This window comes from Myotis daubentonii, chromosome 2 (genome assembly GCF_963259705.1).
Source record: "Myotis daubentonii chromosome 2, mMyoDau2.1, whole genome shotgun sequence".
NCBI classification, from domain to species: Eukaryota; Metazoa; Chordata; class Mammalia; order Chiroptera; family Vespertilionidae; genus Myotis; species Myotis daubentonii.
The window spans coordinates 126,929,138-126,942,344 of NC_081841.1; the positions used below are offsets into that span (position 1 = coordinate 126,929,138).

At 45.4% G+C, this 13,207-nt stretch overlaps 1 protein-coding gene across 2 annotated transcripts in view; it reads right to left on the reverse strand.

Annotated features, from left to right (window-relative positions):
- The window catches only part of SUCLA2 (succinate-CoA ligase ADP-forming subunit beta), a 75,535-nt gene extending 62,328 nt beyond the window's left edge, over positions 1-13,207 (reverse strand). The window contains exons 1-2 of one of the 2 annotated variants that reach the window (XM_059684497.1): positions 13,050-13,207; positions 8,952-9,132 (exon numbers count right to left, since the gene is read on the reverse strand). In XM_059684497.1, the coding sequence (XP_059540480.1) occupies positions 8,952-9,132; positions 13,050-13,139 (271 nt within the window). In that variant the 5' untranslated portion in view covers positions 13,140-13,207. Of the gene's footprint in view, positions 1-8,951; positions 9,133-13,016 lie in introns of both variants that reach the window. The other variant, XM_059684496.1, reaches the window with a different exon arrangement.

Below are 13,207 nucleotides of genomic sequence, written 5' to 3' on the forward strand. Positions count from 1 at the left end.
ACCCCCACAATTGGCTCCACAAACAACACTCCCAAAGGGCGGACTCAGCAGACACCAATGCCCCAAACAACAGCTTGTCCATTATACTCATGGCCAGTCCTCACAGCAAGTTAGCCTGAGGGTCTATCCAACCCACTGACCTGACAATAGCAATCAAGGCTCAACAACAAGAGGGCCCAAGAACCCACACAAGGGACACCCCAGAGCACCCAGCCCAGGTGACCAGAGATATGGCGCCACTGGGCCACATAGGACACCTACTACATAAGGCCAACCTGCCCAAATCAGGAGATATGGCAGATCTACCTAATACATAGAAACAAACACAGGGAAGGAGTTAAAATGAGGAGACAAATAGAACAAAACTCCAGAAAAAGAACTAAACAAAACCAAAACAAGCAATCTACCAGATGCAGAATTCAAATCAGTGGTCATAAGGATGCTCAATGAACTTAGGAGAAGAACAGATGAACTCAATGAGAACTTTAACAAAGAGACAGGAAACATAAAAATGGAGATGGAAAACATAAAAAAGAGCCAGTCAAAAATTAAGAATACAATAACTGAAATAAAGACTATATTAGAGGGAATCAACAGATTATGTGAAGCACAGAATCAAATCAGTGATTTGGAAGACAAGGTTGCAGAAAACACCCAATCAGAACAGGGGAGAAAAAAAAAAGAATCCAAATAAAATGAGGATAGTTTAAGGCAGCAGTCGCCAACTGGTGGTCTGCAGACCACTGGTAGTCCGCGAGGTCCAAAAGGTTGGCAACCGCTGGTTTAAGGAAACCTTTGGAGCAGCAGTTGCCAACCGGTGGTCCACGGAGCACTGGTGGCCGTGAGGTCCGAAAGGTTGGCAATCACTGGTTCAAGGCACCTCTGGGACAACATTAAGTGTAACAACATTCATGTCGTAGGCGTACCAGGAGGAGGAGAGAGCTAAATGTTGAAAACATATTTAAAGAAATAATGACAGAAAACTTCTCTAACCTGGTGAAGTCAATTGACATACAAGCCCAGGAAGCAGAGTCCCAAACAAGATGAACCTAAAGAGGCCCACACCAAGACACAGCATAATTTAAATGCCAAAGGTTAAATACAAAGAGTGAATCTTAAAAAACAGCAAGAGAAAAATAACTTAGTTATCTACAAGGGAGTTCCCATAAGACTGTCAACTGATTTCTCATCAGAAAATTTGCAGGCCAGAAGGGATTGGCATGAAATATTCAAAGTGATGAAAAGTAAAGACCTGCAACCAAGATTACTCTACCCAGCAAAGCATCATTTAGAATGAGAGGACAAATAAAGAGCTTCCCAGACAAGAAAAAGCTAAAGGAGTTTACCACCACTAAACCTGTAGTACAAGAAATGTTAAAGGAACTTCTTTAAGAAGAAAAAAAAGATTACAAAATATGAATATTAAAATGGCAATTTCTACATGTCTATTAACAATTACTTTAAATGTATTTGGGTTAAATGCTCCAATCAAAAGACATGGGGTGTCTGAATGGATAAGAAAACAAGACCCACACTCATTCTGCCTACAAGAGACCCACTTCAGATTAAATAAAAACAAAAACAATGCACTGACTGGAAGTAAAAAGATGGAAAAAGACATTTCATGCAAATGAAAATGGAATAAAAGCTGGAGTAGCAATACTTATATCACAAAAAAATTAGATTACAAAACAAGCTATGGCAAGAGACAAAGAAGGACTCAGCAATTCCACTTCTGGATATTTATCCAAAGAAACCAAAAACACTGACTCAAAAAGACATATACATCCCTATGTTCACTGCAGCATCTACTAGGATCTATATAATAAAAGATATACATGTAAATTGACCATCCCTCCACTACGCTTACCAGCCAATCAGGAGTATGCAAATAAACCCAACAAAGATGGTGGGTTAATTTGCATACACAGGCGCCGGGTGGAGAGCAGAGTGGGAGAGCCGGCGGAGAGTGGAACAGCTTGGGGAACTTGGCCTCCCCCACCCCCCGCCAAGCCACTAGACCAAGAGCAGAGAGGGAGAGCTGGCAGCTTGGAGGACTTGGCAGAGTGGGAGGCCGCGGGACGGAGACAAAGCAAGAAGGGAAAACCAAGAGCGCAGGGAGCACCAGGAATTCTGGGAATAGTAGTTCTGGTGGCAGCCCCAGGATCAGAAGCTAAAGCCCAGAGCACAGGGAGCACCAGGAATGCTGGGAATCTAGGAATGACGGATCTCCTAGACCAGCCGTGGGCAAACTACAGCCCACGGACCGGATCCAGCCCGTTTGAAATGAATAAAACTAAAAAAAAAAAAAAAACGTACCCTTTTATGTAATGATGTTTACTTTGAATTTATATTAGTTCACACAAACACTCCATCCATGCTTTTGTTCCAGCCCTCCGGTCCAGTTTAAGAACCCATTGTGGCTCTTGAGTCAAAAAGTCTGCCCACCCCTGTCCTAGACACTAGAGCAAAGTGAGCCTGGAGCAAGTTACGGTTGTGGTGGAGGATGGAGGAAAAGCAAAGATGAGAGACATAAGTAAAATCAGAGTATCTAGGAAAAATTAAAGGGAAGATATCCAAAAACTTCCAGGAAATCTCCACCAATGAAGCAAAGAAAAAAAAAATGCCTCTATTATTCTGTGAGCAACAAACCAAATTGAGTTGGGGTCTCAAACAATTCGCTCATATGATTGCAAAGACAGGCAGAAACTCCCAATTGGAGAGGGCTCCCCTGAGGGCTCCCAGATTGGAGAGGGTGCAGGTCGGGCTAAGGGACCGGAACACTGTAACGACAGGAATGACCGGTTGCCATGATGCCCACTGTGGCCAGCGAACCAGCCCAACTATAGGTGGGACTGGGGGCCAACCTCCTGTGGCCCCTCCCCCCAGCCAGCCCCACCCCTGATGGGCCCCCACCACCGCAATTGGCCTGCAGCCCCTCCCCCAGCTGGCCCCACCCCAATGGGGGCCAGCTAGCCAACTGCCTGTGGCCCCTCCCCCAGCCAGTTCCACCCGATTGCCCCCCCCCACTCCGATCAGGGGCACAGCCAGCTGGCCAACTGCCTGCAACCTTTCCCCATGGCTGACCCCGCCTCCCCATCGCCCCCCCTGCCACCATTCGGGGGCAGGGCTGGCCAGTCAACACCCACAGCCCTTCCCTCTGGCTGCTGGCTCCCGATTAGCCCCCCAACCCCATACGGCCCTACCCCCGATTAGCCCCCACCGCCCCGATTGGCCCACAGCCCCTCCCCCCCCCCCAGCTCCGTCCCCAACCGCCCACACGCACACCAATTAGGTGTGGGGCTGGCTGGCCCACCACACACAGCCCCTCCCCTCAGCCGGCCCTGCCCCCAATTGGTCCCCCTACCCCAATTGGGGGCAGAGCTTGCTGGTCAATCAATTGCTCATGGACACCCCCCCCCCCCCCCACCAGCCCAGCCCTGATTGGGCCCCGATTGGGGCAGCCAGCTAGCCAACCTCCCGCTGTCTCCTCCCAACAGGCCCAGCCCTGATCTGCCCCAATTGGGGCCGGGCCAATAAGACCCCACCCATGCCTCTAGTCTACACTAATAAAAGACAAACATGCAAATTGACCGTACCTTCGCTACACTTAAGCCACATCCACCAGCCAATCAGAGTGGGTATATGCAAATTAACCCAACCAAGATGGTGGCCAGCAGCTACGGAGCTGGAGCAAGCAGGAGGCTTGGTTGCCCCAATGATGGAGGAAGCCAAGCTTCCCTCCCGCCTGCCCTGGCCGGCTCTGAGCTCCTCTCAAGGCTACAAAGTTTCAACTATAGAAGGTAAATAAATCCCAGAATAAAAACAGAAGAAAAAAAGGAGAGGCTGGGAGCTTCCGTCGCCAGGGGGGGAGGGGCTTGGCCAGGCTGAAAACGGCCCTCAGCCCCTCACCCAGACTGTCCAGGCACCCCAGTGGGTACCCCCCACCCTAAAGGGGGTGTGGCCAGACTGAAAACAGCCATCAGCCCCTCATCCAGGCTGGCCAGGCACCCCAGTGGGAACCCCCACCTTGAAAGGGGTGTGACCAGCTGCAAACAGCCATTAGCCCCTCACCCAGGCTGGCCAGGCACCCAAGAGGGACCCCCACCCTGATCTGGGACACCCTTCAGAGCAAACCAGCCAGCCCCCACCCATGCACCAGGCCTCTATCCTATATAATAAAAGGGTAATATGCAAACTGACCCTAACAGCAGAAAGACTGGGAATGACTGGTCACTATGACACACACTGACCACCAGGGGCAGGCGCTCAAAGCAGGAGCTGCCCTCTGGTGGTAAGTGTGCTCCCACATGGGGGAGCTCTGCTCAGCCACAAGCCAGGCTGCCAGCTGCCAGTACAGCGGTGGTGGTGGGAGCCTCTCCCGCCTCCTCAGCAGCACTAAGGATGTCCAACTGCAGCTTAGGCCTGCTCCCCACTGGCAAGTGGACATCCCCTGAGGGCTTCCGGGCTGCCAGAGGGATGTCTGATTGCCAACTTAGGCCCAATCTCCCGGGGAGCGGGCCTAAGCCAGCAGGTGGTCATCCCCCGAGGGGTCCCAGACTGCAAGAGGGCACAGGCCGGGCTGAGGGACCCCCCCTATCAAGTGCACAAATTTGTGTCCCGGGCCCCTAGTACATATATATAAAAGCCCAAGCGACTGTTATGACCGAATGATCAGTCAAACAGTCGCTATGACACACACTGACCACGAGGGAGCAGACGCTCAACGCAGGAGCTGCTCCCTGGTGGTCAGTGTGCTTCCACAGCCAACCTCCTCCAGTCGGCCAACCTCCTCTGGTCCCTCCCCCAGGCCACCTGGCCAACCTCCCACAGTCCCTCCTCCCCAGCTGGCCAGTCCTGCTCTGCCCTGATGGGGTCTGGCCAGCAAACCTCCCGCAGTCCCTCCCCCCGGCCTTCCCTCCCCATAGCCGGCTAGCCAACCTCCCATGGTCCCTCCCCCTGGCCAGTCCCTCCCCATAGTCGGCTGGACAACCTCCCACGGTCCCTGCCCCCGGCCAGCCAGCCAACCTTCCGCTGCCCCTCACCCTGGCTAGCAGGCTCTGATCAGCCCGGCCCCAATTGGGACTGAACAAGATGGCCCCGATCGGCCCTGATCACTGACCAGGCCTAGGGACCCCACCCATGCACGATTCGTGCACCAGGCCTCTAGTTATTTATAATAGGCAAGGTATGGAAGCAATCTCAATGGCCATCAATAGATGAATAGGCAAAGAAGATGTGATACATATATACAATGAAATATTACTCAGCCATAAAAAACTAATGACATTTTGCCATTTTCAATGTGGATGGACCTAGAGGGTATTACACTAAGTGAAATAAGTCAGAGACAGACAAATGCTATATAATTTTATTTATATATGGAAACTAAAAACAAAAAAACAAAATAGAAATGAACTCATAGAGAACATTTTGATGGTTGCCATCTGGGAGGGGGTTTGCAGGATGGGTGAAAAGGGGAAAGGAATTAAGATGTGCATATTGCCAATTATAAAAACAAGTCATGGGAATGTAAAGTACAGCAAATATAGTCAATATTGTTATAACTAAGTATAGTGTCAGATGGGTGATAGACTTATCAGGAAGATCACTTTGTAAGCTATATAAATGCATAATTACTGTGCTATAAAGCTGAAACGAATATACTATTGTATGTCAACTGTAACTGAAAAATTAAAAATTATTTTAAAAACAAGAAAAAAGAAGGCAAAGTCCTATTGTATACTATTAAAAGTCTCTACCCCTTAGCCCTGGCCGGTGTGGCTCAGTTGGTTGGAGTGTCACCCCATACATCGAAAGGTGGCACTCCAAGGTGGGTTCAATTCAATTCACCCAGGTTTTGGGTTTGATCCCGTCAGGTTGCGTATGGGAGGCAACTGATAGGTGTTTCTCTCACTCTCTCTCTCCCTTCCTCTCTCTCTTAAATCAATAAAAACATCCTCAGGTGATGATTTTAAAAAAGTAGCTTCTGTTCCTCTAGGTTTAAAGGTCCTTATTAGTTACTAATCCCACTATAATCTTCATTTGTAGTGTTCTTTAAGGACTCACTTTCTAGCCCTGGCTGGCATGGCTCATTGGTTAGAGCGTCAGCCCACACACCGATCCCTGGGCTCAGCTGGGGCCCATGCGGGAATCAACCAATTGATATGTCTCTCACATCAATTGTTTCTTTCTCTCTCTCTCTCTCTCTCCTTTCCTTCTACTCTTTCTGAAAAATCAACAGAAAACATATCCTTGGGTGAAAATTAACAACAAAAAGCACACTCTCTAGATGAACAAGATGCTTTCTGTAGCAAGGGGGGATCAAAATTAGAGCAGCCTACCTACTCCTTACTATTTGTAAGTCCTAGTCCCAGAGAACTTGCCAGAAATAATCATAGTTTTATTATATCTTAAACATAACTATTCTTTTTTCCATAGCTAGGAATCATTACAGATGTTTACAAAGAATAAAGAAATAAAAAGATTGGCATTTGAATAAATCCTATTCATTTCAAGTTTATACAAATTATTTTTTCTAACAAAACAGTGAAATTAGACTAAATGTGAAAGTATATGGAAAACTACAGAAAACCAATTATAATAATTTAGAAACAGAAAAAGAAATAACTTTTACTGACTTCACTGTATATAAATCAGGCCCTAATAATATTGGTATGGAAAACATTCAGCATTATTATGAAGGAAAACACTGGTAAAACAAACAAAGAAACAACAACAACAACATAATCACTGAAGAAATTAGACTAACAAAAATAGAAAAATAAAATCAAATGATTGGAAATTCATCCTTAAGGACACAGGATAGAATTAGAAAAACTTACACTTTTTCAATTACATTTCTAAGTTTTCCTTCTTTCTTAGCTAGGTCTTCCTTAGAAATTAACATTTAGGTTATACATATAAGATTGAATCTCAAAGTAGTTATTAAAAAGTAACCTTTGCCCCCTGGCTGGCCTGACTCAGTGGATAGAGCATCAGCCTGCAGACTGAAGGGTCAGTCCCAGGTTCAATTCCAGTCGAGGGCACATGCCTGGGTTGCGGGCTTGAGCCCCAGTAGGGGGTGTGCAGGAGGCAGCTGAACAATGATTCTCTCTCATCATTGATGTTTCTATCTCTCTCTCTCCCTTTCCCTTCCTCTCTGAAATCAATAAAATATATATATTTTTTTAAAAAGTAATCTTTGCAAGAAATACTATAGACATACGAAGTACAATCATTAGTTTTCTTTAAGCCTTGACCCTTAAGAGATATATATATATTAGTGGCCCGGTGCATGAAATTCGTGCATGGAGGAAGTGGGGTGTCCCTCAGCCCGGCCTGCACCTTCTCCAATTTGGGACCCCTCGGGGGATGTCTGACTCGCAATCCGGGACCGCTGGCCCTTAACCACTCTGCCTGCCAGCCTGATTGCCCCCAACTGCCCCCCTCCCCACCGGCCTTCTCGCCCTCAACTGCCCCCCCTTGCCGGCCTGCTTGCCCCCAACTGCCCCCCTCTGCCAGCCTGCTTGCCCCCAACTGGCCCCCCCGCCGGCCTGCTTGCCCCCAACAGCCCCCCCCACAACTGCCCGCCCCTCCTGGCCTGATCGCCCCTAACTGCCTCTGCCTCAGCCCCACCACCATGGCTTTGTCCAGAAGGACGTCCAGAAGGTCTCCCATCTAATTAGCATAGATTGTTTCAAAGGTAAAAATGAGGTACATCATTTACCATGTGCAAGTTCAAACTACAGGTCACCATTAATTAATAAAAATTTCACCAAAATCAGTATGAACTTTTATAAAGGCTTCTGCTAAATAAAAAGAAGTTTGCTTGTAATATGAATATAAAGAATTTTTTTCAGATTAACAAAAAAATACTGTAAATAAAAAATCATGCTTTCAAGTCAAAGAAATCACATTTAAAAAACATAGTTTATAATATACAACATTAGAAACTTGTACATGCCCTCACTTTTGAAAAAAACAAAACCCATTCTAGAAACAAATAAGTACAAACCTAGATAAAACTTTAACTTAAAAAAAAAATTTTTTTAATGTTCCACATCTTAAGAAATTAATAAAAACAAAGGCTTCACCAAAGCATGTTGTAAGCCATATTAATCAAAGGCACATAAAAGAGTAATCAATTGTGTTAACCCACTAAGATATTGGTGGAATTTTAAATACTGCTAAAAAGAAAATGCATTATATAGCTAGTATTTTACTTATTATTAAGTTCTCATATTATAAAAAATGTAAACTGAAGCATATTTTCTAGTCAAAAATTATTTTTTAATTCAAAGATTAAATTCAAATAATATAAGCTACAAAGATTTCTGTTATCAATAAAAGGACCTACTAATAAACATAGGTAACTGCCTAATTCATTTAACAAATGTTAATATTTACTGATTACCTAAGTGTCAGGTACTCTTACTCTTCTCTGAGTTTGGGAGATATCAGTAAACAAAATTAGACAAAGCAGCCCTCATAGAGTTTACATTCTAGGGCTTGATTTTCTTTTTTCCCTTTCGGCTCCCTTCTTTTTTAATGTCAAAAAAGGGAGGGAGGATATTGGACCTCTCTTTACTATCACATAAACAGCAAGATTATCCTTCACCAATTCCCTGAACAATCATCACAGCCACAATACTTTTAAACTATGGAGTAGTATAATTTCCTTCTCAATACATTATATTCCAACTTAAAATAGGACTTCAGCTTCCTAATGCCAACATAAGTGATTCTTAAGTCACTAGCACTATGGGAGTTCATAATAATTTTAGAATGTCAAGAATCATAAAGTTCTGCCTTCTCTTTTAAGTAAATAAAATTTATTTTTTATTTTATTAACAAAATAAAAACTAAAAGTTGTTATTAAACCAAAAGTACAGTTCACATCTTATCAGAGCTGCCATGTCAAGGTAGCATGAGTTTTTTAAAATTAGTACCTAATTTTTTGGCAATTGCATAAGCTTCATCTGGTGACTTAGCCACTTGTCCTTTGGGAATGGCGACTCCAGCTTCTTGCAACAATTCCATACTCATGTATTCATGTAGTGAGAGATTCCTTTGTTGTTGTTGCTGTACTTGAAGTCCATGGTTGTTAAACAATCCAGAACTTCCCAGAACCTAAAGAAATTGGGGATATAATTATATGATACTAAATTGGCAGTTATTCTTATTAAAAACACCTTCTCAAAATTCTTTGTCTCTATATAGTACTTGGTTCTTCATAACTGCAATAAACCTACTACACTAAATAAAATACAACATTCACAGTACCTAAGTTACAATTTAAAATTAAAAGCTAATCTGCCAGCTAAATGTCAAATGTTACCCTTGTAGTTTTAACTATTTCCTCATCATCTCTAGTCCTTATCTTTCATTTGAGTTTTACTATCATATCTCTAAGGTTATTCAAAGCATTTCTACCTCAAGGCCAAATTCAGTAGATGTAAAACCAATCTTATCTTCCCAACAAACCAAAAATCCTTCCCAACTTTCTTCTCTCCACCATTCCTCTAGCACAGCGGTTCTCAACCTGTGGGTCGCGACCCCTTTAGGGGTCGAACAGCCCTTTCACAGGGGTCGCCTAAGACCATCAGAAAACACATATATAATTACATATTGCTTTTGTGATTAATCACTATGCTTTAATTATGTTCAATTTGTAACAATGAAAATACATCCTGCACATCAGGTATTTACATTACGATTCATAACAGTAGCAAAATTACAGTTATGAAGTAGAAACGAAAATAATTTTATGGTTGGGGGTCACCACAACATGAGGAACTGTATTAAAGGGTCGCGGCATTAGGAAGGTTGAGAACCACAGCTCTAGCACCTAACAAAGTACCTGGCACTAGATATGTGATTAAATGAATGACTTGGTACCATTACTCTTTTATACACTCCAGAGTCAAAGCTGTCTGGCCAGCATGGCTCAGTGGTTGAGCATGGACCTATGAACTAGGAGGTCACAGTTCGATTCCTGGTCAGGGCACATGCCTGAGTTGCAGGCTCGATCCCCAATGTGGGATGTGCAGGAGGCAGCCGATCAATGATTCTCTCTCATCATTGATGTTTCTATCCCTCTCTCCCTCCCCCTTCCTCTCTGAAATCAATAAAAAATATGTGGTTGTTTTTGTTTTGTTTTTTAAAAGAGTCAAAGCCATGTATTAGATATTGTGGTGTATTGTCCAGATCCTCCCTTCAGCACGAAGGCATTCACTGCCCCAGCTGCTGGGAGTGCTGGTTGTGGCAGCTCTCGGATGAGTCCTGTCATTGGAGCATCCTAACCCAAAGTCACACCTCCTTTATATTGTCAGCCTGCATCCAATCACTGGTCAATGGGGATTAAAGGATGGATATAAAAATCTGATACCTCACCCCAATTTGTGACCACGCAGAAAGATCATCTTAGTTGCAGATCTCCTGTGGTAACAGCAGAGGCCCCTACTACAATTGCACAATTTTACTTCTTCTTTTATTCAACCCTTTTTTCTTCACTCTCCCAAAGGAGTTGGCCCAGAGATCACTCTCCAGTAGACTTTCTCCAAGGATCTCTCCATCTAATAGCCTACAAGTATCATATCAGAGAACTGATCTGCAACATCAACTGTAATACATACTTTCTAAATAATTCCCTTAACTGGCACAGCAGTCAACCCTTATCCACGGTGGTTTCACCTTCTGTAGTTTCAGTTAGAAACTAATGGTCAAGCTCAGTCTGAAAATATTAAATGGCAAATTCCAGAAACAAACAATTTAAGTTTTAAATTGCTCGCCATTCAGCCCTGGCTGGGTAGCTCAATTGGTTAGAGCGTTTTCCCAATACACCGAGGTTTCAAGTTCAATCCCTTGTCAGGGCACATACGAGAATCAACCAATGAAACCATAAGTTAGTGGAACAACAAATTTATGTTTCTCTCGCCCTTCCTCTAAAATAAAATAAATGAATAAATAAATTGCTTGCCATCCTGAGTAGCAAGATGAATCTCACACTGTCCAGCTCCATCCAGCCTGGGATGTGAATCATCCCTTTGTCCCGCATATCCATGCTGCATACAGTGCCTGCCCATTAGTCATTTAGTAGACATCTTGATTATCAAATCTGCCATGGTATCAGAGCATTTACATTCAAGTAGCTCCTATTTTACTTAATACTGGCTCCAAAACCTCTCACCTAACTGCTATTAAGTGTTTTTTTTAATAACCATTCTATTGTTCTATTAGTTATTGTTGTCGATCTTATTGTGCCTATTTATAAGTTAACTTATCGTAGGTATCTATATATATAAAAGCCTAAGCAACCATTACGACTGAACGACCAGTCGATATGGCACACACTAACCATCAGGGTGCAGATGCTCAATGCAGGAGCTGCCCCCTGGTGGTCAGTGCGTTCCCACGGCCAACCTCCCCCAGTCCCTCCCTCCCAGCTCCCAGGACCCCCTCCAAAGGGCCTGGGTGAGACAGCCCCAATAGGCCCTGATCACCAGTCAGGCCTAGAGACCCCACCCGTGCTTGAATTTCATGCACTGGGCCTCTAGTGTATGTATAAAAGAAAAACAATATATATAAGGGTTTGGTACTATCCATGGTTTCAGGTGTCCACTGAGAGTCTTGGAACGTATCGCTCATGGATAAGAGGAGACTTCTGTATACTTGTATGGTTTCTTTCAAACACATATTTACAAAGAATTAGTAGTACACATAGGATACTGCTGATAGCTTTTATACCACTTTAAGTATTTATACCACTCTAAAATACTTTGATAATCCTTTCCAACTAAATTCAATGTGTGATCTTGAAAAAGTTTCCTAAGACCCTGACTGCACCTCTGTGTCCTCATCTACAAAAGCAAGGGGACAGACTACTGAGGTCCTTCCAAACTCTAAAGCTACATTACTTAATGTGAGAGTAGAAGAGATGCTATTAAGACAATAGATTAGGCATCTCCCTATGGAGACACCAAGGCTGACAAAGGATTTTCCAAAAGGCTAAAGGTTATGATTAGAATGAAAATATATTCTAAAAACTAGACAGCACCCTTTACAACTCACAAGAAAGTTCAAGACCAAACAACAACACTTTTATTAGGAAGCAAACTCATGGAACTCACTACCTGTAGGTTTTAAGTGTGAATAGCTTTTAAAAGAAAAATAATGGTTAAAATCGATTCATTTATGGCACGTCTGAAGAGTTACTTCAGAACATAGCTGGCTTACAAAGCCAATGATGCCCTTCCCCAAGTTTTATCCTTGAAAAGGATCGGCCAATTCCTATGTTCTGGGAAACCCTGTAGAGCAGATTCAAGCACACAAGCTCTGGAGCCATTCGGTTCTGAAATTAAAGCTAAGCTTTGACCTTACCTACGCCCTGGCCCAACCCAAATCACCTGCTCTCTTGGCAACAGTTTCTTCATCACTGATGCAGATGTAGCCGGCTCCCTTACCGTGTTGCTGAAAAGCCTGGTAAAACTGCCTGGCACACGGTAAACACTCAAAAAGCCAAACAAAACCTGAGGCCATTATGCTATCATCTATCCAAAGCTGAAGTGCTCCAAAGATCACTTCCCCAATTGGAAACCCGGCACACACCATCTTATTACCACGGTGAACAAACACGGCGACGGGGGAGGGAGGACACTTCCCGGCCGCGTCCAGAAAAGCCCAGTCAGCGAGCGCCGCGGCCCTGGCGAGGGCACGCAGCCCACGGCGCCCCAAAGAACACAAAGTTCGTCTCAAGGGCGCGTCCCGCCGCGAAGCCGGCCGCCGACGCCGTGGCCCCGCGCGGGTCGGGAGGCGGGAGACGCGGCTGCAGACCCTCGGAGACTGGGGGCGCGGCTGCCGCCCGGGCGCCGGGCTCCTCAAGGACTGAGCCGGCTCGCCGTCCTGGCAGCCAGCGCTCCCCGGCGGGCGCCCCGTGTCAACCAATGTCACCAACGGAGAAGTGACCCCGAGCCGGGCCTCGGGTCCCTGCCCGCCTCGCCCTTCCTCCTACCGACCCTCCACGGCCAGAGCAGGCCGGGGCTCCATACCTGGGCGGCGGCCCGCAGCGCCGTCCGGGGCGGGTGGCTCCTCAGGGTGGCGGCGGCCAGCAGCCGGCTGGAGAACATGGAGGCTGCCATTTCTGAGTCCGACCCCGACCCCGACCCCTCGGCGCCTGCGCAGGCGCAGCGGAGCGAGGCGGCCGGCG